Source organism: Drosophila elegans, unplaced genomic scaffold, assembly GCF_018152505.1.
Source record: "Drosophila elegans isolate 14027-0461.03 unplaced genomic scaffold, ASM1815250v1 contig_476, whole genome shotgun sequence".
Classification (NCBI taxonomy): Eukaryota; Metazoa; Arthropoda; class Insecta; order Diptera; family Drosophilidae; genus Drosophila; species Drosophila elegans.
This window is the reverse complement of record NW_024545863.1, coordinates 14,639,378-14,667,090: the sequence shown is the minus strand read 5'-3', so window position 1 is coordinate 14,667,090 and position 27,713 is coordinate 14,639,378. Positions and strand designations below refer to the sequence as shown.

At 36.8% G+C, this 27,713-nt stretch overlaps 2 protein-coding genes and 1 long non-coding RNA gene across 8 annotated transcripts in view; 2 read left to right on the top strand and 1 right to left on the bottom strand.

The window, feature by feature from the left end:
- Nucleotides 1–27,713, bottom strand: part of LOC108150315 (serine-rich adhesin for platelets) — a 56,203-nt gene that overhangs the window by 25,774 nt on the left and 2,716 nt on the right. The window contains exons 1-2 of one of the 4 annotated variants that reach the window (XM_017278449.2): nt 21,876–22,025; nt 21,254–21,321 (exon numbers count right to left, since the gene is read on the bottom strand). The exons of the other annotated variants lie outside the window; for them this stretch is intronic. Of the exons in view, the coding sequence (XP_017133938.1) occupies nt 21,254–21,256 (3 nt within the window). The 5' untranslated portion in view covers nt 21,257–21,321; nt 21,876–22,025. Of the gene's footprint in view, nt 1–21,253; nt 21,322–21,875; nt 22,026–27,713 lie in introns of those variants that run through there. 4 annotated transcript variants of the gene reach the window in all.
- LOC121467586 lies at nt 14,291–16,529 on the top strand. Its single transcript, XR_005977644.1, has 2 exons — nt 14,291–15,525; nt 15,607–16,529. It is a non-coding gene; the product is annotated as an uncharacterized LOC121467586 (long non-coding RNA).
- Nucleotides 18,862–25,765, top strand: LOC108150339 (regucalcin). 3 transcript variants are annotated; one of them, XM_017278469.2, is made up of 4 exons: nt 18,862–18,997; nt 19,052–19,498; nt 24,725–25,443; nt 25,504–25,765. In XM_017278469.2, the coding sequence occupies exons 2-4, from the start codon at nt 19,160–19,162 to the stop codon at nt 25,694–25,696; spliced, it is 1,251 nt and encodes a 416-aa protein (XP_017133958.1). In that variant the 5' UTR covers nt 18,862–18,997; nt 19,052–19,159; the 3' UTR covers nt 25,697–25,765. The 3 variants fall into 3 exon arrangements, with proteins under 3 accessions (XP_017133958.1, XP_017133967.1, XP_017133974.1); XM_017278478.2 differs by lacking the exons at nt 18,862–18,997; nt 19,052–19,498 and adding an exon at nt 24,461–24,533; XM_017278485.2 differs by lacking the exons at nt 18,862–18,997; nt 19,052–19,498 and adding an exon at nt 24,503–24,529 and having other exon boundaries at nt 24,723–25,443.

The following is a 27,713-nucleotide window of genomic DNA, read 5'->3' as shown; positions in this document are numbered from 1 at the left end:
TTACCACTTAAACTATTCAAGATAAAATAAAAAATAAAATTGTTTTTTAACTATAACTCTTTTCAAGATCTAAAATGTTAATTATTAGAAGAGATTAAAATATTATCCAAGATTTAAAATATTAATTATTAGACGAAAGATCAACGACTATTTTTTATAGTTTTTCTTTTGTGTAGATTTAGTTTGTATTTTTTAATATTTCTTGGGTAAAGTCGTAAATATAAAATATTATAGAGAACTGTATATGCGCAATCAAAAGAAGCTGAAAGTGCAGCATGCAGACGGTGGAGAGACGGTTGTTAAGAGCACTCTTTATATGCACATAATGACTTTTGATTGCCATTTGCTTATTTGGAGCATTATTTAAGTTTCATTAACAAATACTAAATTGCTTTCGAAAGTACACCGCTGAGTGAGCGAGCGAGTGAGTGAGTGAGTGAGTGAGTGAGTGAGTGAGTGAATGAATATGAACTCGCTATTCGCAGACAGCTGCGACAACGTTTGATTGACGCCGTGGCCAGTTGGCCAGTCAGTCGAGGAGTCGGCCAAATGCGTTGTGGAAAAATTAACAGCCAACACTTTCGCTGGCATTTCTTTTGGCTTGGCATTTCTATAGAGATTTCACGTGCCAGCCAAGACCAAAGCCACAAGGCAGAAATATTCATTTCATTAAATTTAATATTTTCATTAGCAGACTTTCAGATTGTCAGACGGATCTGCGACCGGAGATAAGCCTATCCAAAAAGGGGTAAGCAGCCACAGTGCTGACATTATTGTGACGGCCGGACGGGGATTTATGTTTTAATTACTATCCTCCTTTTTATCTCTTTTTTGAGTGAATGAAAGTGCGGAAAGCTCTCCGACAGCCGCGAAAGGAAAGGATAATGGGGGATCCGACGGACGGGAATGTTTGTCTACGAGCACTTTGCAAGATGTCTTACAAATTTCCGACTAATTTCAGTGTTCGACAAATGCATTTTACTGTACGAGTTAAATCTAAATTATACACTGTTAACAAAGGCCCTACCATATGTATTTAGCTTTCATTTAAGTTATTTCCACTTAATGTGGGTAATAACTATTATTTAAGAATTTTGAATGTGAGTTTTTCAATTTATTATATATTTTAAGAGCATTAATCATTATTTTCAAACGATTAAGAGGCAGTACTTCCCTTTGCAAATTAATTATTAGATCATAATTGCACACATCTTAATTTCCCCTCGAAATGAACCACGTCTTTCGAATGGGTAAATGACCACTCAGATCAAAAACCTCTCGATATTTGGTGCGTTCACCTTGCCTTTTATTTTCGATTGAAGATTGAAGATCTGAAACCAACGAAAAATACACAGCCGTACAAACGCAAAACAAATAAGTTCGTATTAACTTTGATCTTTGTTACACAATCGACTGCTGACGCAAGTATCGAAAATCGAACACCGAAATCAAAGAGGTAAAAGCCAGCTCGCATGACCAAGGAAATCAATGTTCGAGCCGGCTTGGGCTTATATGGCCCCGGCTTAGTTCCGGCATAATTTAGCACCAATTTCTATTTGCTTTTCACTTGGCTAATGGGACGGCGTTTATGCGCCAATACCTGGCACCCAAACACAATTGGCCAGACCAGAAAAAAAAGGTCACGGTAAAATTGGTAAAATTGAAACTGAAATTGCACGGCACTTAGAGCGCGAAAGTCGGCATTGTTCCCCGCTATAAGTAGTATCTGGCAGATACAATCGCAGCGGGGCAAGCGCATTAAAACTTAAATTGCATCGCCTTGGCAATTGTACAAATGGCGCAGCAGCAGCAGCAGAGTAGTACACAAAATGAGAAATCTATTTTTTCTGGCGCCTCCCCAAAGCAAAAGTTATAATTGCCCTAAGGAGGGGGTTGTGGACTTAGGGATTTCGCTGAAGGACGCCGGGCATATGGAAAAGTTTTGGGGCCCAAAACGGTAACCAATTTAGGGCGCGTGCGCTTTTGTGCGCCCTCACTGCTCATTTCCAGCACCTCTAATTGGCTTGACATGCCCCCTAGGGGTTTTGTCTGCTGACTGCACTTTGTTGTTTGCATTCGGTCAGAGTCAAATATATTTGCATAGCCACATCCAAATAGCTGGATGACTTACGGCCCCACATTTCGCATATCGTTCGATGCAAACCCACACGAAAACCCGGCCAACAGCAAACTACATTTCTGCCGGCTCAATGTCTATGTCCATTTTCATTGGCGAATATTTTACCAGACTGTCAACAGGCAGAGTCATAAAAACCGGCTAAGTACACTTTTCGCTGTATCCATCGAGAGATAATGTATTTAGTTTATATCAAATATATATATAAAATTAAGAGATATTTTACTAATAACTTAATTGCTTGCTATTTTTTTAGCGCATCACTTAAGCTCCTAAATTCCATCTCATAAATAAATGTATATTCCCTGATATCTATCAATCGATAACAAATAATCTACCTTAACACTTGTGAATTAGCCTTTATATATAGACCGCTTATCTATGGCTGTAATAAATTTGCAAAGAAAGTACTCGGTTTATTTTTAGTTCCTGATAGCAAGAAAACATTTTAGCTATAAGTTGACTATATTGGTCAGCACTATTTTATAAATTTTATAAATATGCAAAGAAAGCACACGGTTAACTTTTTAGCTATATATTGGCTGAATGGTCAGCACTATTTTAGCTCAGTCTGGCTCAATCAATACGACTTACCGGCTTAGCCGTGTAACAAAACTCCAGAGCCAAGTAGACGAAGCCAATTGTCCTCAAAAACACAAAGAGTGAGAAAAACTGCGACACTTTTTGGCACTCATATAAAAATATTTAAACTTGACACTCTTTTGGCTATTGTCTATTCGTCTGACACTGCCCCCGCACAAGTCTCTTGTCTCTTGACAGTTGTCAGTTGTTTTTGGGTCTGGCTGGGAAAATTTGTTTTCAGAGCAGACCCGAAAATAATAACAGCGACTATAGCAAGACAAACAACAAAACTATGTTTATGTTTTTGCTTTTCTATGTACTTGGCTCAAGGTTCATGGCTCTATTAAATTGCTTTGGCTAAATAGAGGAGTTTGGGGGGCCAGTGTTAGGTTCATTAAGTCGTTGGAGCTCCCACTGCGACCCTTTTTGGCATTGAAAGCATGGCCAATTCGTAAATAGGGGGGAAACTCATTTCCAGTTTCTTTTGCTTTTCCATTGATCGATTCCGCCTTTTGTTTTTGGCACGGAAATTAAGCCAATTTAAGAGCAACACAACACCACAGTCAGACGATTGAAAATCTTCCCTGGCTTTTGCGTAGATTTATCTTATTTTATTTGCCCAAAAACTGGTTGCGCTTCTTTTCAAGTATTTTTCGTGGAAACATTTTTGAGTGGTCTTTGCTTTTATGGCTAAGTCATAAGCCAAGATCGCGGGGGGCAATTATTCTAGCTGCTAATTTGAAAAGTGTACGAGCATCTAAGCAGCCATGGTAACCATAAATCACACACCGCTTAGCCGAACCAAGAATAACTGGCCCAAGAATTTGCGTTTAGAAAGTCATGGTAAAGATTTTTTAACCGAGAATTCAAGTTACGTTCACTAATTAAAGAGACGGCACACTGTTACTCAATATGCAGTAAATTTCAGGAACTTAAGTAACCGTTTAATGGTAGCACTCTGCCAACATTATTTGAAAGTATTTGAAAGAGTAATCCGAAGCCAAAGTATGGTATTATAAGATCATTGTTAAAATTGTCTAATCTATCTTCTTCAGTTATCTAATGCCATTACACTTTTTATATGGCAAGCACCTATAAAAGACTATGCATATTTATGTTGTCTTATTTTTAACCAATTGCCATTTTCATTTTTGCATTTTATTGGCTAATAATTCAATTTTTGAGTCGTTGAGCCACGGTGCTTTTGGGAGTTCCTAGTCGGCGCTAAACAAATTGGTTTTTTATTTTGTTTACTGGCCGCCAGGCGAATGACTACAGCGCTCAAGGGTGAGCATAATTAGACGCTTGGCCATTTGGCCACTTCATCTGCAATCTCCGAGGACTGAGCTCTGAAGACTGAGGACGCCGACGAAATGCCTTTCAGGTGCACTCGAGCCACGGACTTGCCGCATGAATTGCACTTATTCGGGCTATTCGAGCTGAGTTAGTTGGCGATTGTGTTCATAAGCACGGCTAATGAGGCAGCAACAGTGTTGGAGTTCCCAGCATTTTCATTAGCTTTTATGTAACACAAGCACATTCAGCAGCGCTTACCTTCGTTTAATGTAATATAATGTAATAGCTGGAGAACGTCAGCCGAAGGCCTTGCAAGTTTCAGTTTTAGTGGATGATGCCGCCGCCGACCAAGCCCAAATCCGAACCCAAATCCATGTAAGCCCAAGCCTATTAGAGAGGCGCTCTGGCATTTGCATGGCCGTGGCCGAACGAACGCGACTTTAATCGCCGCAATTGAGCTCACTCAGATCTGCTGATGGCGGCAAATAATTTCGAGAACACAAAATAAAACATTAAGGCTACCGATGGCGAACAACGGCTTTGGTTTAACAATTCAATTAGATGAGTTTACTTGGTGTAGCTGGCATCAAATTGAAACAGATACGAGGCAACTGATTAGTTAGTATCAGCCTATCAAAAGGCCAAAGTTTAACAGATTATCTTTAGCAATAAATCAATTGATAAAAAAATTCGCTTTAAATAGAAACCTAGTTTCTATACAATTTACCTCTTACTATAGTTCGCTAACCCCTTGAATGTTCCATCTGTAACCACTTACCAAACAACTTCCAAAAATTAAGTACTTGACTAGAAGCCAACATTTAAAGTACGAAGCAGTAAACAATTTCAGAAAAACTACAAAGTTAATGCTCACCTTTTTAGCATCGCATTTAACTTGCAGATTTAAGCAAAAAAGAAACACTCAGCCAAAAAAAAAATTGAAGATAAAGAAGAGCTTAATATTCTTGGTCACGACTTTGTTGGCCAACACAAGACCATTTGTTATTTTATGGAGTTTTGTCACAATAGGCAAAAAGACGTATCCAGTTAAGAAAAGTGCATCCTCACATTATTACAATATTTTTGGAAAATTAAACATTTTCAAAACAGAAAAAACAAATTCAAGCCACTAATTAGTTGAGTGCATGATAGTTTGCGGTAACCAGTTATTTTTGCCTCATTGATAAAAAACAAAACAAACAACTAAGTTGGCTTACAAAAACAGTTAACAGATAGCCCCAAACATGGCCATGTGATGCACTGTCACTGGAAAAGCGCCATAAAAGACTTGTTTGCATGCTGGCCAGCCTCCTAGACTCGGTTTTGCTATTTAACTGGCGCTGAGGAGAGCAGAAACTTGGCGAAAATAAGAAAAAAAAATACAATTCGAAAGGCTATTAGAGACAGAGACGGCGATTCAGTGGTTAGCTTCAAATGAGGACGTCGACTAATATCCATGCCGATCGATAAATGCGGCCGCCAATAACTGGAAATACACATCAAGTATACGACGCGCTGACAGTGGCGGCAAGAGCAGCGACACATTTGCGGTTCACTGGGTATTTGGGGTGTGCATGTCGGACTTGTTGGGCCCGTTAATAGCTGGGCGCTGCCTCTATCTGCTCAACAATGTTTTCCGATGGGCCAGTTAGGGGTTTGGCATTTGGGGTCTGCGGTTTTCCTGTAAGTTTTCCAAGTTTTCTATTCTCCATTTCACATGTCCCTGACTTTTAGCTTTGCCCCCAGTGGAAATATCCTTTTGATGACTCAGGCAAAAGTGTTCTAAGCACTAAGGAATATTCAGGGAGGTTTTTATTGTTAAATATACTTTTTTAATGTTCTTGAATACTCGTAGCGAAAAGAATGCCTTATATTTATATAAATGATTTGTCAATACTTGTGGTCTGTTAATAAGATATACATTTACATTTGATAGTTGGTAGTAGGTATACATTTTGAAACAAATAGTCAATACGATGAAAGCTAATTAAAAAGTTTTCTTTAGAGGCAATTTGAATTTGATAATTTTTATTAAAAATAGATATATATTGTAATTATAAAACCATGTATGCTTAAATGTCTGATTTCCATTATTTGAACAAACTTCTCTCGTAATTGATATATAGTTAACGCTGAAAGGTCGTTGCCTTATCGAAAAGGCCATGGCTGTGCATAATTCATAATGAAATTGTATAGTACGTGGAAGCTTTCTTTGTGGAGGTCATAAATTTTCCGCTTTAACTGAGCTCCCATGCAAAGGGGACACCTAAAGCGGCGCCATATGGGCAAAGTAAAACACCAAAAACAAAAACTGCAGACAAAATACAGAAAAAAAACGTGTACAAAAAAGGCCGAAATTGAAATACGAGCACAAGAACATCGAAGAATCTGAGAAGCGGACAAGAAGATGTTGTGAGTAGAAGCCCAAGTAGTCAGCGAGCACAGACAAGTGACTGCAAAAAACTTGTCAAACTGGTAAAAATGGCCAAGCCAAAGAGCTTCCAAAAAAAAAGGCATACACAATAATATAAAAAAAAAAACCTTAAAAAACAACAGCAGCAAGAGGATGCTGGTCACATTTAACGACGATGACCTTGGCGACGGCAACAACTTCGCTGGCAACTTGTTGCAATGCTGCGACAGCTGGCCATCGCAAGACACCTGAGACATAGAGAATCTGCACCCGCTGCCTTCCTCAGCTTCGAAACATACAGGTGCGGCCAGAAAAATAACCCTGAGAACGGGATTTTTACTTTTCATTTACAAAGAAACATTTTTTTTTGTTTAAGCCTGATAACCACTTTTATTGAAAACATTACAGAAAGGAAAATCTGTTTGGCTAATTAAAAATTTTTCCGTTGCTGTATAAACAAATTTAATTTCGTCTGCGATTAGACTCAAGTCTTAAATAGTGGTAATTAAAAAAAATACATAATTTAAACGGAAATGATTCGGTAAAAAAAAATGCAAAATAATATTTTTTTAAGATTTAGTTTAGTAGACATTCATTGATTAGTAAAAAAACATATATACCTAAAACTAAAAAAATGTATAATTTTAATACTTCTTTGTTGTTAATAGAATTAGATTATTTTTCAATACGACTTCTTAAGTTATCTGACCACAGCTGTACGAATCGACCAACTTGAAGGAGGTATCTTTTTTTTTCTCATGAATTTTACGGTAAATTTAGGTCGTTGCAACAGCAGCGGACTTGTTTACATCGGCTTTTCCCCAAAACGGCAGACTTTGCCAATAACTTGGCTGGCTGGCTGGCTAAATATAGCCATAGACAAGCGTTGGCCATGTTGCTGCTTGGATTTCCTGGCCAAACATCAGGCATCAAGCATCGCTATCATCAAGCCTCGTCGTCGTGTGCAGCATTTATTTGATCAATTTTTGAAAAAATACACTTTCATCCGTTTCCGTTTCGTGGGGAAGTGCCATTCGGCCAGCAGCCGGAATTATTTTTGCGGATTTATCCTATTTGGGGCATGACACAAATTTGGCAAACATCCACGTAAATGTGGTTTGACTGAAGCTCAGTTGTCTGGCGCTGCCTTGTTTTCTTGCAAGCAATTTAACAATTAAAAACACGCGCTCTTTTCGGCTTCCACCGGAGCGACCGTCATTAACTCGTTAATCCACGCAAAAATAATTTATTATAATTGCACGTATACATTTTTGTTCATTTCTGCGATTCGCATGAAACATAAAACGACAGCCAAGCTCCTTGGTCAGGCCCCGCTTGGTTGCCCAATAAAATGAGTAAGTCTTCTGAATACCCTGGCCCTCAAAAGGGTATAATAACCTGCAAAATCTCGAAGCATTAAAAAATTAAATATACCTGCATTAATAGTGGTTTGGTGATTGTTAGTCTCTGTTTTTGTATTTCTTTCATACAAACTAAATCCCTTAGTTTTCGTAATCTCTATATATAAAGTTGAAAGTAAAAATACATAGTTTTGATTGCTTTTCATAAACATCCAATTTCGGTTTCCTATTAAGTGCTAGCAAATCTGCACAATTTTGATCAGCTGAGCTTATCATAGCTCTACCAATGTGTAGTAATAAAACAAGTTTTGCTGAAAACAAGTTTTGATTTTTAATTACCGACAAGGCGAAGTTTCTATTACTATTTAGATAGGGTATTAAAAAAATTGAGGTTCTAAATGCTCTTTCTTACCATTGTGACAAAAGGCATTTTATTTTGAGCAGTATGACACATGACAGAAAATTGTTATTACACACGTTGCATTGTGAACTCACCTGCAAAAAATAAAGAAAACAAATATGGTTAGATAAACAGTTGATTAAAGATAAATAATTATATTTATGATAAAATTCTTTCCGAATAATAATTTGTATATAAATAAACCCCAAATATACTGATCGTTTGATTAGATTGGTAACGATTTAAAAAAAAAGTTGGTTTTTTAAATGGCTGTTTATGTGCTTTACTGTTAATCCAAGATAAATAATGATTTTGTTTCTCTTTGATATGTTTCTATAAATAACTTTCATATTAATCGTGATGGGAACAAAAAACTTTAAAACCAAAATCCGAATAAATATCCAATCAGTCTGTATAAGCTATTTTATCAATTATAATTATAAAACACCATTAATTAAAAACTAATATAGTTATGAGCCCCCATATATGACGTATTGTTTTCTCTGCCCTAAAACAGAAAAATTTCGTAATATCTAGAAATTTATAATACCAAATTGTTAACAACAGTTGGCGGCAGATATATAAACATCAAATGCTGTGGAAAACAAAACATATTTTTGGCAAAAGGCCAAGGGAGATGGAGATCTTTTGAGGGGAACACTCTCCAAAGTCCGTGCACATTTCAATTTGGCAGCCGGTTTGCATATAAGTTATAACATAGACGGATCATTAGGCAGCTGGCCAGGCAGAGCAACTGAGCACACACTCTGGATTTGTTATAACGCCAAGCTAACCAAGTGTGTATACAAGCAAACATACAATATATATTCGTGCGGCGGTATGTGTTTGGAGAAAGTCGGAAGCTCAAGGCACAAAACAGCTGAAAAGCCGAAGAAGCGGCAACTGAAGACCCGATGATGATGAAGATGATGATGTTGCTGAATCCCAGTCTGAATCTGTTGGCAAACAAAGCGCAAACAGCAGCCAATGTTAATCTTGGCCAATAAGTGGAGCTCACATATATGTGGCTATTGCAATTTTTTTTTTTTTTTTTGCATAATCAAAAGCTCCGTTGAACCGAAACTCATTTATAAAATGTGCATGACCACTATTTTTAATTGAAAAAAAAAGAAAGCAATTCAAAAAGAGCAAAAAAAATTAAAGATCGAAAACAATGCAAAACCATTAGTTAATTTTTGCGGTTTTAATTAAAAAATCCTGATCATTTATCAAGTGTCATGTCTATATTACCACTTGACTTGGGTGGGGCGGATGGGCGGTGGTCAAATCTTTTTTGGATCGGCAGCTCCCACGCCCAGTTAAACGACGCTTTAATTGCAATAAAAAACCAACAGAAACGCTGCTTACGGGAAACAACTTTCCGAAGAATAATGGGAAAATAATGCCTCTAATTATCATTAGTAAGTAATTTTAAAGACCTCGGGAAGAACCAACTATGACGTTCCAGAATCTCGCAAAGAGAAAACCTGCCGCCGAAAAAGAAAAAAAAATAAAAATGCTAAAACAATGATACAGAGGCAAGGGAGGTACTTCCTACTCCCACAAACGGTTGTCGTTAGTCAGAACTGAGACAGCAGCCGCAACAAGAGATACGTTGCCGCTGTGGCAGCAACGGCATCGGGAAAAATAGAAAGCCGGTGCGGCGAGAAAGCCAAAAAGAACTTAACACAATTTACACTCACGAACGCTTTTCCTACTTAAGCGTAAGACCTGGAAAATTATCTGCGGGTTCGAGTGAGTATCTGTGTGTGTGTGGAGATGACAACCGCAAGTGGGTGTGTGTTCGTTGCAGCTCCAATTGCGAATTATCACACAAATACACAAATGCCACCGACCGCGAAACTTGAAACGAGCTCACGTACGCACTTCCAATCTGGAAAAATATTAATAAACACTATTATTGCCTGCAATGATTTCGTTGTTATTCCGTCTGGATTGAGTCGATTCTCAAAAGCCCACGAAAGCCGTATCGAATAACGCGGATGTATAAATATTATGTCATTTGCATTAAGTGCATAAATCTTGAATTTGAAAACAATGTATGGTAAGCCAGCGGTTAAAATAAGATTAAATAAATTAAATAAAAACATTGTATTGTACCAATTGGTACCATCACATTTTTTGATGGTTCATGATTCGCGTTTTATTGTTTATTTTTCTTCAAGAGAAATAAACACACATCGTAATGGTATACGGTCTGTTGTAATATATTTGAATGCTCAAGGGTATATGTTAGTATTATTTTAGCGATTTCAATTGTACACTTTCTTTAATTTTACTTCATGTATATTTAATACTAATAAAATAACATTTATTTATCTCATCGTGGCATTTTAATATAATTTTAAAGTAAAGCAAAGAAGCCGGATCTACAGTATGTTTCTTAAGGTCGGGCCCCCAACCAAAGAAAAGTCTGGAGAAATCTCGGTTATGAACCGCTTAATGCGCTCAATTAACCTGCACAGCTCCAATTGCAGTTGCATTAACTATCAATTTTCTCTTTCATTGTTCTGCTCTGGGCCAGTCTTATAATTACAATCATTCTTGATGGTCGGTCGGTCACACATGCGTAGAGATGCGTTGCGCTTGAGTATCTAAGAGATACACACTCTGGTTGGCAATTAAGAGTGTGAATTTTAAGCCATAAAACTGTTGCAGCAGCTGGCCCGTTGCTCGCTGTCATTGTTGTAGTTGCTTGTATCCGATTTTTTCGGGTGAAAGTTTTGTTCTTTTAGATCTAAAGATGCTGTTTTTGCTATATGTAACACATTTTTCTCTGGCTCTAAGTCTCTGCCTTTTTTTTTTTGTGTGTCAGTTGGGTCTGAACAATTTCCTAGACATAATTAGCTCACTCGCATATCTTATCTTGGGGAATAGTTCACATGAGCTGGCTAAAATCTAATGAATCTACCTGTAGAAAGTTACCAATGTGTCTGCAACATAGCAGCAGCAGGAGAAGCGAACGTTGTCTGAGCAAACATCTTAATTTCACAATAATTGCGCAAATGAAATTGAAAAGCCTCGGAGAATGCTAGATGGTTAATGGTTACCAATTTAAGATACGGGCCCTGCGATTGCCAGCTTGCACAGAGAGAAAATTAGCCATTTATAATCTAAATGTTTAAATAATTTACCTAAACTAATAACTGGTAAGAGTTTTATATTCTCTACAATACTAGTCACATAGTATTGTTAAGAATAATAAGGACAAGTTTGGAAATTATAAAACTTTGTGATAATGTGACTAAATGCCATATGTCACTATTAGATGTATTTTAATTTTTTTTTAATGTTTAGCAAAATACAATTTGACAGATATTAGTTGTAAAGAATTTAATGTTTCTTCTTTTTTTTTTCTCAGTGCTCCCAACCTGAGTGACTGACTGACTCAGTGAGCTATCCGAAAGTGCAAACATTCAACACTGGTGGCACCAGCTGGACGACGATTGCCCCGCGGACAGGCGCAACCATCAGCGGATGGCGGAGTCGCGTTTGTTTCTATTTTTTTGTTTTTTTGGGGCGTGCGGTGGTGGCTGGGGCATTATTTGCATGGCCTGGCACACAATAGACAGAGTGGGAGAGCAGGTGAAAAGTGTCCGACAAAGAAAACAAACCTCGGATCTGTTGAATGGCGGCTGGTACCCGTACCAGTGCAATTTCATAATGGCGTCGTCAAGCCAAGATCGCTGACGACATTACAGTTAGCCGAGATGCATCTTGGCCCGATTGCCGGCCCAACTGCCTTATTTTCGGTGCCTGGGTTTCTTTTTTGTTTTGTTTTTTTGGGTTGCCTATCTGTTTGTCATGCCCTTTCCAAAAAGGTTGTCGCTGCCTTTTAGCAGCCATCACGTAGATCATACATTGGGCAATTTAAAAGCAATTTGAAAACCTTTGAACCCGCATTTGGCTGTGTCAAATTAAATTTGGTTAAGTTAATCAATATTTGTTTACATTAAATTGATCATTAGGCAATTCTAAAGCAATTTAAAACCTTTAAACCTGTATTTCAATACATTTTTATTATATTTTCAATTTTTTTTTATATTTTTCAATACCATTTTTTATTTTTTACTTTAACATACACGTATATTAAATAACGCAGAACAAAATTAATAATCAAGACATTTATGTTTTGAAACAACATACAGCTTTAAAAAATTTAAAATAATTATTAAAAATGGAAATCTTTATAATTTATTTAGTAAAAATATAGATTCTTAGTAAGAGTATTAAACTTTTTAAGATTTTTAGTAATAGTCTATCAATTTTTTTTCCCATTTCTGTTGTCTGACCAAAATATGATCAATTGTTACTTTCCGCCGCTGTTGCTATTGCTGTTGGTGTTATTGTTGCTGCTGCTGCCATAACTGTTGCAGTTGTTGTTGTGTCGGCCGATCTTTTCGAACAATAAGCAAATATTGTTCGCAAATGCGAAATAATAATAATGTTCAGCAACCAAAATTGAGCCATGTTACCGCATCGACAACAGTCGGCAGTTGTTGCTGTTGCTGGTGTTGCTGGTGTTGCTGCTGCTGCTGCCTGTTGCAAGTTGCAACAATAATTGAGCGCTTGGCTTGCTTTTGCTTTTTGTCTTATTTTGTAATTGCCATGCAGAAAGGAAACACAAACGGACAACTTCAATGCATTTGTAATTACATTTGATTGCGACAATTATTTAAAAATAAAAAATCACAAGCCAAAATTGGCCGGCAGCTAAAAATCGTCTGCTATGAAATGTAGCAGCTCCTTAAATGTATAAAAAAATGGTATTATTAAAAACACATCATTCTCAATCAGTGAAGAGCGAAAATGAAGTTTTGCTAACTATCAGAACCAAAAAAGTAAGACTTAATTAAGATTTGTTTTTGCCCTGGAAATGAGGTCATCATCATATCCGTAACGGCTGTCAATTTGTGTTGGCTTATGTCTGATGATGAGGTATACCCAGGTCTCAGTGTCATAAACTTTTTGCCATTCGGTGGCATTGGCCCAAAAGACCCCGCTGGCAACACGCCACAAAACGGCGGTGAGGTATTATTTATTAAAAGGGAAATTCTGCCACTGGCCAGTCGTTAAGAAATGAGTAATAAAAGTGTTTCCTTTTTTAACGACAATCGAATAGACATTGCAAGTCACTTTTAAGTTAATTAAACCAAAACGAAAAATAAAATAAGGAATATTTTCAAATGTTATAGTATCTAATGGCAGAGAAAGGGTTTACGTTTACTGCTTGGGGCTTAATTGAAAATGTTTACTTACAAGATTTCGCTGGTTTAAAAAAATTAGATATTTTGCAGTATTAATAACGTCATAAGGTCATAATCTCGATTGAGTTAAATCTCAATAGTTTTATTGTAAGAACGTTACTCAACCAACCCAATTTGATTAAAGTAATAAATAATCGCAAACAATTATTCATACCGATTGACACGGAACCAATGGTAAATTACATATTCATAGCAAGTGACTTAGAAAACTCTTTACGACGCTCTATTTTTGTGGCTGGAAGTATCTATTTCAGTCTAGCCGAAATGCCTACGCGTATTGTCAAAAATGTGCCAAAAAAAAATCAAAATATTCAAAAGTAAAACCATTCAAGCAAACCTATTCAAATGTTTATGTGACTTTAATTACGTGACAGCGCACTTGGAACGAAACAACATTGAAATGCTATTAAATATGTATGCAGTTATGGCCGCAGCACAGACACAAGTGTAAGCGATTGACACAGATACTCGCACCCTGAGATACACAGATACGTCCACCGATTGTCGGATAGTCGGAGAAATAGAGAGGGCGCTCTAAACATCCAAACATGGACACACTAGCGAACCATAACCAAAAACCAAGTTTCGGCGAAGGTGACGCAATTTACAAATAGTTGCGAGCGAAAAATTTGTATTTGCACACAAAATTCTACAAATACAAATAACATTCGCCCGGTGGCCGTAGCGGCAGTAGCTAACAGTATCTTTTGGATACATATTTGCCAAGTAAAGAGGAAAGCGTCTACACCGAGAAAAAATCGCTTTCATTTTAATAAAGTATTAAAATAATCCTAAGCTAAATTAAGAAAAAGACAAGGGTGGCTTTTGTTTTTATTAAACAATTAAAACACATTTCTTGTAATATTTTTAAAAGCTTTGTAAACGACCTTATATTTTAGGCGTCTTCATAACTAAAAATTGTCAATGTGCTATAAATAAATAAAAAATTATAAAAAATATCCAATAGATACTTTCACATTTAACTAACTTTTAGCTCTTGTGAAATTTTAATCCGTTAATCCTTAATTCGTTTAATTTTCCCAAAATTAAATGAGAGGTTATTTTATCTCTATGTAGCGAAAAAAAAGCATTTACAAAGGCCTGGAAAAGTAAGCTCGGTCTGCCGTTCATGTGTCCGTCATCGGTTTGATTCGCATCGAATCGCATTGAATCGCATGTGGCAAGGTGTAATTTACCCTTCAATCAATGCGCAGCAAATCAGTTGGCAATGTGCTGTGCGCAGGCGCACCTCGATGGATCCCCTCGGCTCGTGCCGCGCCCCTTCTCTTTTCGTATCAGTTGGCAGCACATTTGGGTTAACAATTGGTTAACTGTATACCGGCCATATCGGGGCTTGTGGCTATATTTATATATACAAGTTTGTGTGTGCCGAATGACTAACTGGGCGCAAGGTGCTTTTTATACTCTGTTTAAAAAGCATTAAAAACTAGTGTGGAAGTGGGCAATGCAAGAGGAAAGCCAACAACCAATGATACTATTTGGTATTTATGTATGTGTACAACATAAGTGAGTAATCGAATTTTTATGAAGTAGTTTCTGCCATATTAAATCGATAAACATTTAAATAAATTTTATGGTAGTTTATTCCAAAGCTGTGCAACATGAAATATGTTACCAAATAAGCTATACTAAATTAAATGCTTATATTTTAAAACATTAAGATTAAACCTTATAATAAGTCAACTCACTTCCTACAACAGTATAGTTTATAAAACTCCTACTGACTCCAAACAAACTTAATTTTTTTTAATTAATAACTTAATTTCAGGCTGTTGCCACATCAAAACGAATGATTAATTGATTTACTTTTTTGGGATTAATTGAAAATAAATTAATTTTTTAATTGTTAAAAACATTTACTTATATTTCCTCATTCCCTCACTTTTAGACCACATTTTTTACGTTAACTGTTTGGCTTGTTTTAACGCAAAGAGTTAACCAAAACACAGAAAAGGAGAAAAAAGCAGACAATGAGATGTTGATCATGTTGTAGTTGGCAGGTTAACAAGCAACCCGAGCAGCCTTAGGTGTGTATTTATGTTGAAAATATCTACGGCGAATTGGTGCTTCCTTAATTTACCATGTTAATTGCTCAAATTAACACGCAGATAAATCGAGAGACAAGTCAACAAACCCGGCCGTCGAGTCAACAACTTGGTTGCGCTTCAAGGCAGCCAAGGAAAACGTTTCCTTTTGGCCAATAGCGATGACGGCCAAACAATGCGTTCAGTTTGGACAAACATTTGCAGCAAACCATTTTTATTCCCATTCCAACTTCCCACGTAGCGCGGCAGGTAGCCGCAAAAACTTGTAGAACGTGCTGGTAAAAATGGTAAAAATGGTAAAAATAGCAATGCCAGTTGCATCAACAAATTTTCAAGTTTAAATCTAAATGTGGCAGTAAATCGTGCCCGGCCGGCAACGGAGATGAAGACACTGCCAAGTCCAAGCTTCAAGAAAGCCCGGCTCTTAGAAATTAGAAGCGTGCTGAGGGCAGACTGTCTGGGTTTGGTAATCATCGCTGTAATCAGTTTTCTGAATGGGGTCACTTTGGTCGAATAATGAACCGAATTTCCACAAAATGTTTGTCACACTTTTTGACATTTGCACGACTTGCTTGTCTGAAGAAAAGAGTTCCCAAAATAAACGAAACGGGAATGAGAATTAAGACAGCGACTGCCATTCACTGGGCACGCAAGCTCAGCGAGCAAGCGCCAAATAAAATGCAGTTCGTCTTGCTCTGCTGTGCAATGCGGCGTATGCGCAATGTCTGTTGACAAGGGAGCTTGATTTTAATTTACGTTGCTTTGGTGAAATCGGGTCGTTAATTTAAAACTGTCAAAGTCCTAAAATAATGTAGTTATTAATCCGAAAATACTTGCCATTGCAGTTTTTCAGCTTAGTCAGTTTATAAAAATAAGTTAAAATTGTATATCTATAAAAATCATCAAATCATGAGATAATAATTTTGTAATTTAAATATATGTACGTATTTTAAAGTTTTAAATAAATATATATAAATTTTAATATACCAAATCAAACAAATACATAATTTGTTATAGAGGAAGAGGAATCGCACAAAATCGTTTTAACTTATTAATAGCAAAAAGTTTTTGATTTTGCTCTCGATTAACCAGAATTTGAAACTTTAATCAATGAATTTTTTGCAAGCAAAATAACATATTGACTTTTAAACTTAAGAGTTTGGAAAGTGGGGCGCGACTTTTGACGCACTTTGCAAAGTTCACAAGTGCTCGCAAGAGTTAAGTGTCGTCAAATCGGCAAGGAGTAAAAACAAAGCGAGGGAACTATCTACAAAACGAAGAACGAGCAGACCGGCATTTGGCTGGTTGTTAAATTTAAAACTTTAATGTCATGCACGAAAGAAAATGTGTGGAAAATGCATCTGCCTGGCCACCACATGGCAACACCACATACATACTATATAGCACGAAATCATCGTCAGCTTGTTGAAAATAAAGGGGGAAAATGAAAAAAAAAATTAAAACGGCAGCGCGAAAATATCTCAAAACAAACAGATGCAGATGCGGTGAAAAGCGGGAGGAAAAGCCGAGGAAAGTGCACGTAAACAGAGATAGGCAAAAGCAGCTGAACAGAGAAGAAAATGAAAATAAAAGAAACAATATTTCCGCATTCCTCGCTGCAAGCAACCGGGCAAACATATTTGACAAAAATTCGCTGCACCGATGAGATACAGCTTTCTGGGTAACTCGCTCATCTAACCCAAATTCGTTTTGTGTTTTATTTTTGAAAATGGCCAAATCAGCATCAGAGCGGCAAAAAGAAGTTTGGTTCCAGCGAATCTGCAACTCGTTTCGATTGGAAAGTGTTGCCAATTTGCTCAACGACAGCGCCGGAACGCAGGCGATGGTGACTTTAATTGTGCGCTTTATTAGCGCAATTTATGCCCCGACTTGGCTCAATGCTCCCATCGGGCCAGCGGCTCGTGCTCTGCACCTCGACTCCATTTAGTTTGGCTCCACTCCACTCCACTCCACTCTACTCTACTCTACTCCAATCCACTCGAGCCGACTCTTGATTATTATTTTTTCTCAGTCATTGCAATTTCGTCTTATTTACGGCAATTACGCTCTAAATTCAATTGTTACGAAATTATGATGATTTATACAGTCCGACTCCCGGCATCTACGTGTGCCCGAGCGATATCCGTGAAACTTTTCAATCCACCCATGGATCGGATCAGCGCCATAGAAAGTAGAACAGGGCACAAGAGTGAGAAAAGTCAAGCGAACAATGGCAAGGCAATGACAAAAAAAAGCACACGAGCACAAAAGCAAGCCGAAAATGAAAACTGAAATTGAACAATCAACCAAAAGTTAAACTATAAAGTACATATCCATTATTCAACAAATCAGTGTATAAATTATTTCTATGACAAATCATTCATTAACCAAAATACACCAAAATGCAAAGGAATGTAAAGCAAAGGATTTAGATAAAAAACTTATATTGATTGAACGTTTTTTAACAATACTTTCCACTTATTTAAAATCCAAATAGTTGAACAAAAATATACAGGAATATTTAAATATCCAAAAAAGAAAACCCATTAAACAGAAAAGTTAAGTCAAACATCATAAATCGGTACGCAGCAGTCGAATACATTTATTTTTAACGAGAAATCACATGACAATTGCAAGCGAGTTATTATAATATTATTATACGACTTAATTTGCAAATAAATCAAAAAATAAATTGAAGTATATATAAGCATATATTATCGGCACTGTGCCATTTCCCAGATACGGGGATAAGGGGGTGCGAACTTATGTATGTGAATTGTTGAATGTGCGAAATATCACAAGTCAGAAATACAAAGACTACGACTCGGTCGTTAAACAACCGAACAAAGTGCAAATAACGGGCTTTTTATTTAACTTTTTCAGGACCTCAAGGTTGAAACTTGCCTACTATGTCTTTACTGCACTCTATTATTCAAACAGCTGGGGCAAATGCATTTGCGTTCTAAGCAAACAAAACAATAACTGCGATGAGTTGGACAAATTGCGCAAATGAATGAATCAGTCTACTGAACCACAGTCAAAACAGAATGGAAAATTCGTTGTAAAAAGAGACTGATATGAGTACTAGGCACAACGCAACACACAACTGAGTATATGTATGAAACGTTTATTGGTTTCGGATGTTGTGATAAGGCGTATTGCAAATGAAAAAATAAGGTGTGTGAGGTGTTTGCTCGAACTAAAAACCTTTTTTTTTTATTTCTTCAAACTTGAAATAATGCTGATCACTGATTTTTCTCTATTGGTCTAAACTGTTAGGACTTGACAGATTCAATTTTCAATATTTTATTTTTATTCCTAAAAATTTTTCAAAATTCTGACTTACGCCGGAAACCTTTGCCAGAGGGCGACCCTCAGCGTTGTGTCTAAATGCCCTAGTTTCCTTTCGATCCTTGGATTCCGCTGCTATGCCGGTGATGGAAAAAAGAAAGTGGTAAGTCGAAATTTATTTAATTAATCAATCACTGGTCAAACCAAGCTCCGCTAGGAACCGCCGAAGTTTCGGCTGGACTGTGGGCCCTTTGCTTCCCAACTGGACTACCAATCTGGGCTGCAGTTTCAAGCCGCACCTCAAAGGTTGCATCTCAGCGGCATTATGTCCACCATTGGACAATCATCCAATTGTCCTGAGGTCCTTCTGGAGCTCATACATGCAGGCATGCGGCTGATCCGCATGAACTTCTCTCACGGCACCCACGAATACCATTGCTGGACAATCCAAGCGGCTCGCAAGGCCATTGCCATGTATGTGGAGGAAACGGGTCTGCCCAGTAATGATTGTCCTAAGAAAAAATGCTTGCAGTTGAATAAAGAAAGACAAGCTAAAGCGGAAGCAGAGCAAAAACAGAAAGAACAGTCTAAACAGTCCTGTGAAGTTAAAATCAAGGACTGCCTTTTAAAGGACGTGGAAGACTGCAAGAAGCGGACTGAAAAGGTGTGTAAATAGTGAAGTTACGATTATTTTAATGTCAAGGGTAGAACTAGGGCTGTTAAAATCAATGCATAAATCAAAAGGCATAAAATGTATGTAAATACGAGTAATTCACTTTACAAAATCATTAGGTGGTCAAATTATATATATAATTTAAGTTTACAATCGAGTATGTTAACAAATCTCCACAGTATCCCTCAAACCGTTTCTCCAAAAAACCTTTCGCAATAAGAAATCGTTTTCAATTAGTTTTGCTCTCTATTTTTATGTCTGCTCTGTTTTTTATTTCCAGATAAAGCAATTAGCTATGAAAAGAAAACAAAAGTAAAAACTAAAAATTAAAGAGGAAAAAGAAAGGCAACCAATTGGGTTGAGAACTTAATTAGCTAACGTTTGGTTGAAACAAGTTAAGTTCGGTGTTTTTGTTTTTTAATTTAGCTGGAAAATTTAAATGGGCAAAGCTTTGGGGACAAATTTCACCGAACAAACAATCAGGGGGAAAAAAAGCTGAATCAAACAATAATATAAAAGAGCGAACAAAACGCAGCCAAAACAATTAAAAATGCCAACAGAGCAGTGCAAAAGTCAAACAAAGAAGGCAGAAACACAAACACACACCCACAAAGTACCCATACAATGTTTCACAGATATGAAGCGAGTGGAATACAATTATAATTGCTATATAGCGAACTGACTTAACGGGGGAAGTTAAACCGAAAAACCCGCATGGAAATGCCTGTAGTTGAATAATATGTATGTGACTATCAGAGGGGTGTGCTTTCAACCGAGTCAAGACCGTGCATAATCAATCCGAAATGAATGACACAAGTGAGTCCAGTAGAAGTCTGGAAAAAAATATAATAACAACCTCTTAAGATCTCTAAACAAAGTCCCAGCAGTTGGCTTGCATACGAATTACCGTCTCGTAACAATTAAAAATTAACTAGTAGTTAGCTATCTTCTTAATTAACAAGATAAATATAGTGAGGAGCGAAAGAGAGGCAGAAACGCTGTCTTGGTCATTTCGTAGCTTGTCTGTGTAATTAGCTAAGTAAACGCAGAAGGTTACAAATGGGGTGGGTTAAAATGAAGTGGGTAAAAAAAAGTGCAGTGCAAAAAATGCAGGCTGGAATTGGGGTGGTATGGGATGGTAAATTATTCTTGTTATGCAAGGTTAATACCGGAATGCGGGAGTATCAGAGGTGGATGAACTTAGAATATAAACCTTCACAGCAACTATTATTTGCTAGAATCGATTGCAGCCCAAAGGAAATTGTCTTTGAAAAAATAATTGCTAAGTCATACTATGATATAGTCAGTCTGAATGAGCCAAATGTGTTATTCATAAATTATTATTATTATCGAAGAAATACAAGGGATTTTCCATAAACAATATTCACAATATTTCATATTGATTGTTTACCCTTTCTTATATTTCTATACAATTTTAGAAACATATTTACTATACGTTTTTTTAACATTTATAAAAAACAATAATTCAAAAACAAAAATCCAGAAATATAATTATAAAATTGATCAAATTGACCAATTGAACACCATTTGCTAAAAAAAAAAAAAGCCTCTTAGAAATTTTGCCAAACTTAAGCTCTTATCGTATCATAGCAATGATCGGTTATAAAATCGGATTTAAAGTGATTTCGACTTCCGCTAGCAATTTGAGAAAACTGGTGTTTAAGGAATTCAATTTATTAAAGCGTATTTGGTTTATACAAACTAGATAGGCTTGAAGATACGCACCATTTATCTAGTTAAATCTCATTTAAAACGGGTCTCGGTAGAATGTGGGAATCGCTGTACACGCATGCCTGTTGGTTGGTTGTCCGAAAATGAAAATTGATTAATCCAAATGAAAGCGCTGCACCGTCTAAGTGGGTTTATTTAGGTTTAATTTACTGATATTTCGAATGTGAAATCATTTGATTTCTCTGATATGGTCACAAGTCACTTTTCATTTCTTTTTTTTTTTTTTTGCCAACACACGGAGATAAATATTTTTCGATTTTGCTATGGGGGAGCTACTTTCGGGTGGTTGCGTTAGAAATTTCACTTTTAGTGCCGGGGTTTCGTAATACCTGGCACTAAAACTTGATATTTTTTATTGATTTATTTAGTATGCAAAAACAGATCCGATCTGAGATTTTTTTTTTGTTTTGTGTGTGAGCGACTTAAGTTATTCGGAATCAAATATGTAGAACGCGATCGAAGCGCGTCTTCGCAGCACACAGATACAATTCACTGACACTCGCGTTGTGAATAAAGGTCGTGAAGTGATTCAGCTCCCCGAGATCAGATGACGCAGAATCTGCTCTTTGTTTGGGGCCCTTGAACACTCGCTTTAGTTGTGTATATATTTGCTTACAAAATATTGAAACACGTGTGCTAGGCAGAAGACTATGCGTGTATCTCGCAGTTGATACAATTTCAGTACTAGATACGACGAAAAAAATAATCCAACAAAGCGTTATCGCGTTGTACGCGGCTCTGCAATTGTTTGACAACTAAAGAAAAATACAGCCAGAGCGAGAGTCAAACAGCTGCTGAGTTTTGCTGAATAAGATACATTTACAGAGAGAGAAAATAAGGTGGAGAGAACGGCTGAGCAAGAGCGAGAATCGAGTGAAACTCTCTAGCGGCTAACTGCTAGCCCTGGCAGCTGCTAGCGCTTTATTGTCATGAGTCATGTGAGCGCTGAGTGAAAAACGCAAAAGAAACTTGGTGTTAGTTTGGTTTCCAGTAATGATTTGTTTACTAATTTTCAAAAAAATATAAACTTCCCTTATATTTTAGGTATACTAAAAAACTTTAGTAAGCTTTTTTTTTTTTAAACAATACGATTTCCTGTTAATTAAAATTTTGAGTGAGAAATTTGAATTCAGCCAGCTGAATAAAGAGTAGCCAGAAATGGAGAGTGAGCAAAACTCAGGGAAACAGAGTGCGTTCGTTAAGAGCATTTTCGTGTATCAATGCACAGACTGCATCTGCTGCATCATCTTCGTCTTTTTATTTTTGAGGATCCTATCATCGCAATAGTTATTTTTCTTTTAGACACACGCTTGTTTTTATTTGTTTACGCACTCTGTTTGTTCGGTGCGTTTAATTTCTAGGTAAACAATCGCCACTTAGGGCGCCCGCTTAGATGTAATCAATTACAGATAATTAAGACAGAACTCCACGAGGAGCACAAAAGAAATAAAGAAATCAAAAGAATGCAAGCGTGTAAAGTGTGGCAAAGGGTAATGCACTGGGCCAAAGACAGCAGCAACATCAGTCGGTCAGCAACAACAACTAAGAACGGATATTGATTACAGCGACTATATATTACCTGGTACTACGAAATTTATTATATTTTCTTTACTTTAAGTTTCACAACAAATTGTAGAATGAATGAATGCCATGCTTTGGAGTTTTTAAAAATTATTAGTTTTGAGTAGAGAAAGCTAACAGTTTTAAAGAGCATTTTAGTTTTCAAGATCAAACACTGGAAAATAATATAGCACTGCATTTATTATAGGTCTTATTATTTCTTTATTTTTATGTATTTTAGTTTTTAAGATTGAGATAATTTTTTTTTTATTTTAAAAGCTTTAAAGAATAACCTGTTTTTAAGAAACACCTTTTAAGCTTAGATTCTGTTACATATCACTGCTCGAATGCGGTATACACCCAGTAACTACGAACACCGGGTATTCCAACCGAGCAACTCATTAGTTTTTATTATGGTTGTTGCCATTGGTGTTGATGTTGCAGAGCCATATGAAGGAGAGGAAAAACCGCCATGGACAAGTACAGTAAAAGACCAAAGCGGGGAGACAACGCTCGAGTGACCCACTGTCCAAGTGGACGGCCTTTCTTATCTATCTTTACCTCCCTGCTCCCCTCTGGCTGCTTAATTGCTCGCCAAGGAGTCAAGACAGAAAAGCAGTCGCCAACTAATATTAAACTACATGGAACGTAGAAGACACTCCACTCCAGTGGGGGCGAGTGGGACACTTGAAGGGCACAACACACAAACACCAAGTTGCCATGGCACCACCGCAAAAGGTTTAATCAATGACCCGCTCGCGCTCTCAAAAGAAAAACAACTCGAGTTTGAGTTGGTTATTTATGGAAATTGATAAGACAAATCGTACTGGTAAACCTCTGGTTTTACGAGCTTTCATTTCCATACTCTTTTTAAGTGCCTTGCCATGGCTACCAAATCAAAACATAAAGCAAAACGTAATTATATTAACCACACGTATATGTTTTTATGAACAATAATAAAAGATATGCATAGTATACTTTATAAATTCATAAGGTCTATAATAAGTGTAACAAGTTCGTGCTGGGATAGTTTCCCATGCAAAAACTTTTTAAAAACGATTAGACAACTTGGAGATATAAAATTAATCACTGTGAAAACTGAACAGCAAGTTAAGACCAAATAAAAAGATGGAATAGAAATTTATTAACAAAAATATTACATTTTTTGTTATTTTATTCATAATTTTTTAAGGCAAATAATAATTGGATGGTAATTTTTTAATTATGCTAGTCTAAAACCAATACTGCAAGAATTAAACACTCAAAAATGTGTTGACAACGGAGAATATATTTAAATATTCAATAAGTATTGTTATAATATATTTGTCCAACCAATTCCTTTTTTTTCCAAAATAAATTTGTATTAACACCAGCAGAATATACAATTTTACTTTATTCCAAATAAATTCAATACAGTATTCATTGAAAATAAAACCTAATTAACTCTAGTTAATTTGAGTGTGGCTGAAAACTTGCACAATCATAGATTAAGGCTTTTGCCTCAATTATTAATTTAGCCCGTGTTTTTGTGTGTTGATGTCATAAGTTGATAACAGTTGTATTGTATAGCAAGCTAAATTATTGCTTATCAATTTTCCATGTATAGGTGTGAGAGGCCCTATAAAAGCATTTCAACTAACCCGACTCAATTCAGTTTGCTAATGTTAGCTGACTGAACAGTATTCCAGCACTCAATAAACAAATAATCTCAAAGGTGAGAAAAAAAGAGAGAGTGTCACATTGATGTGCAATTAAATTCATAAGCGATTTTTGTCTATTATAAACTGTGTATAGAAACTTAATTACAATATAACCCATTTCGGTCAAAGTTTTTGTGATTATCAGCTTTTGAAAATGAACAAGACAACAGAAAATTAAAAACAGTAAATATATTTTTAATTTTAGATGTCACACAAGGTTGAAGCTCTTCCCGATTCTTATGCCGCTCTGGGCGAGGGACCCCACTGGGATGTGGACCGCCAGAGTCTGTACTACGTGGACCTCGAATCAGCCGGTATTAATCGCTTCGATTACAAGCAGAACAAGGTGTACAAGGCAAAAATCGAAGGCGAGGTCTTTGCCTCCTTTATCCTGCCGATTGAGAACAGGCCGCAGGAGTTTGCCGTGGGTTGCACCCGGCGCACAGTCATCGTCCAATGGGACGGAGTCTCGGCGGTGGCCAAGGTGATGCGCACCCTATTCGAGGTCCAGCCGGATCACAAAGACAACCGAATGAATGATGCCAAGACCGACCCGAATGGACGTTTTTACGGCGGCACCATGGCCGACAAAGGCGAAATCTTTACCCAATGGAAGGGTGAACTCTATAGCTGGCAGGCCGGCGGTCAGCCAAAGGTCATAAGGGAGAAGGTGGGCATCTCCAATGGCCTGGCTTGGGATGTCAAGGCCAAGAAGTTCTACTTCATCGACACAAACAACCACGAAGTGCTGGCGTATGACTACAATCAAACTACCGGAGACATTAGCAATCCAAAGGTCATCTTCGATCTGCGCAAAATCCGTCCCGAGGGTCCATTGTTCCCCGATGGCATGACCGTGGATACAGACGGAAATATCTACGTGGCAACGTTCAACGGAGGCACCGTCTTCAAGGTTAATCCAAGGTGGGTTTATAGTCTCTTATTCAAAACTGAACATTTAAAAAACGTTTTTTTTTACTGCAGTACTGGCAAAATCCTATTGGAGATCAAAATTCCCACCACTCAAATCACCTCGGTGGCCTTTGGAGGTCCCAACTTGGATATTCTGTATGTGACGACCGCCAACAAGTTCGACCAGCCAAAACCAGCTGGAACCACCTACCAGGTCACTGGGCTCAATGCCAAAGGTTACCCCGGCGTCAACTTGAAGATCTAAATTACAGACTTCTTGTATAATATATTGTAGTTTAAATAAATGAGCACTAAGAGTGTAGTAGTAAAGTGACAACTATTTTGATTTTTTTTGTTTTGTGTAAATTATTAATTTCTAAACATGTGTAAAAAAGTTTTATTGGGTTCTTTTAAGAGCTGTTATCGTTTTCAAATAAAATACAAAGTATCAGGCAATTAAAAGTTTACAACCTTTAAAATTCAGCACTAAAAAAGAGAATCACTTAAAGATTTTATGATTTTGGGTAAAAATTAATACACAATTCTACAAAATATAGACTAAATCAATATTGATATAAGGTTTATTTCAGTTTTTAATTAAATATATAGAGAAACATAACGCAGTGTCGTAAATGATTTTGACATGACAGAAAAATAAATAGGAATATATTTATAAAACCAATAAATATATTTTTTGCCCTTGGGGGATGTGAAACAATCCTCCGGATCCAAGCGAGATAAGTGAGAACCACTTCACAAAATGAATGGTTTATTGTGAAATTGATATATAGCAAACGCCCTTGGTCTTTTTTTTTGTAGGGCAAACGGTTCCGATTAAATAGGAGTTGTGGTGGTTTTGTTACTGGAATCTACTGAAGTACCCTATAGTGACGTATTACTACTTAATTGGCAAAACATATACCAAGATATACAGGCGTAAGATAGTTTAGAGGGCTCGTACTTCACAACTTGCATTTGTTGGATGTTTACTGTTCTATGGAAGATTTTAGAGGCCTAATCTAATCTCGAATAATCTGCAAGTCACGGCAAATTTCTAATCACGTTTGCATTTTAAATAACATTGAAATTATAATTTTTTTGTAGCATTTTTCGTTTAAAATCCTCGTATAAACCGAAATAATGAATAAAAACCATTTGCCATAAAAAGTATTTTATCCGGCGAGGGAAATCATTCTTTCAAGCTAATATTTGTTTTATTTTATCTTATCGTTCCTTGCCTTTTTAGATAGCCAAATTACCCGTAATTAGTCATTCGGATGGGTTTTAAATGAAAACTATACTTATATGAATAATATGTCAATAAAATCAGCAAATGCCTTGCCAAATCAAAGCATTTTCAATAAACGACAATCAATCGCTTTAAATACAGTGTTCCCCTTAACAAATAAAATATGTGCTGCAATTGAAGGAGGGAACAATATTGATTGTAAGTGAAATGTAAACTGGGCCTGGAAAAAAGTTGTGGGATTCGAGAGGGTCTCCAGGGGCAAGTCCAATCAAAAATATATTTCTAGCGAAATGGGTATAAAGGGCGAGGGGAGATGAAGGATCGTTTCGACAATTGTTTGCGCTGCACCCAAAACAACTGTCTCACAATATATGGGTAATAAAAGATACATTTATCCAGATACAGATACAGTATCCATATGCGCATTGTTTGACAACACGAGAATGCCACACAGACGACTGATACAGATCCAGATACCGAGCACATATGGCAGCAATAAACATAAAGAAAAAGAAGAGATGGGGCTGCAAACTGAAAACTGGGGACTGGAACCTGCCACTTAAGCCGCAATCAGAAACAAAATTGATTTAAATTTGAAAATGTAAACAACACCCGACAAGGAGGGCACAAAAAAAGGGGCTGATCTAACAGCAATGCAGCGTAATTGTATTATAACAACAGAGGCTGAAAACTTCCAGTTCATGACCGACAGTAGTCACAGCGAGTCTGAAAAACAAATGGCTATTTAAATAGTTATTTACAGGTTTTGGGCACCTTGAATAAGCCCAATATTAATTATTGAAATATGTGGGAAAAATATTGTAAAAATTAGAATACCTATTTATTTTGATCGAGTCACACAAATATTTGAAATATTACTTAAAGGGTTCCTCAAGAACTAATTTTCTAAATTAAATTTATCAAATTTGAATAAGCTATTAAAAGTAGCACGATCCACTGTAATTTGAAAATATCTCCCACGAACATTCCTATCATTTCGAATTGGGCATGTCACCTACGATAGGGCCACACC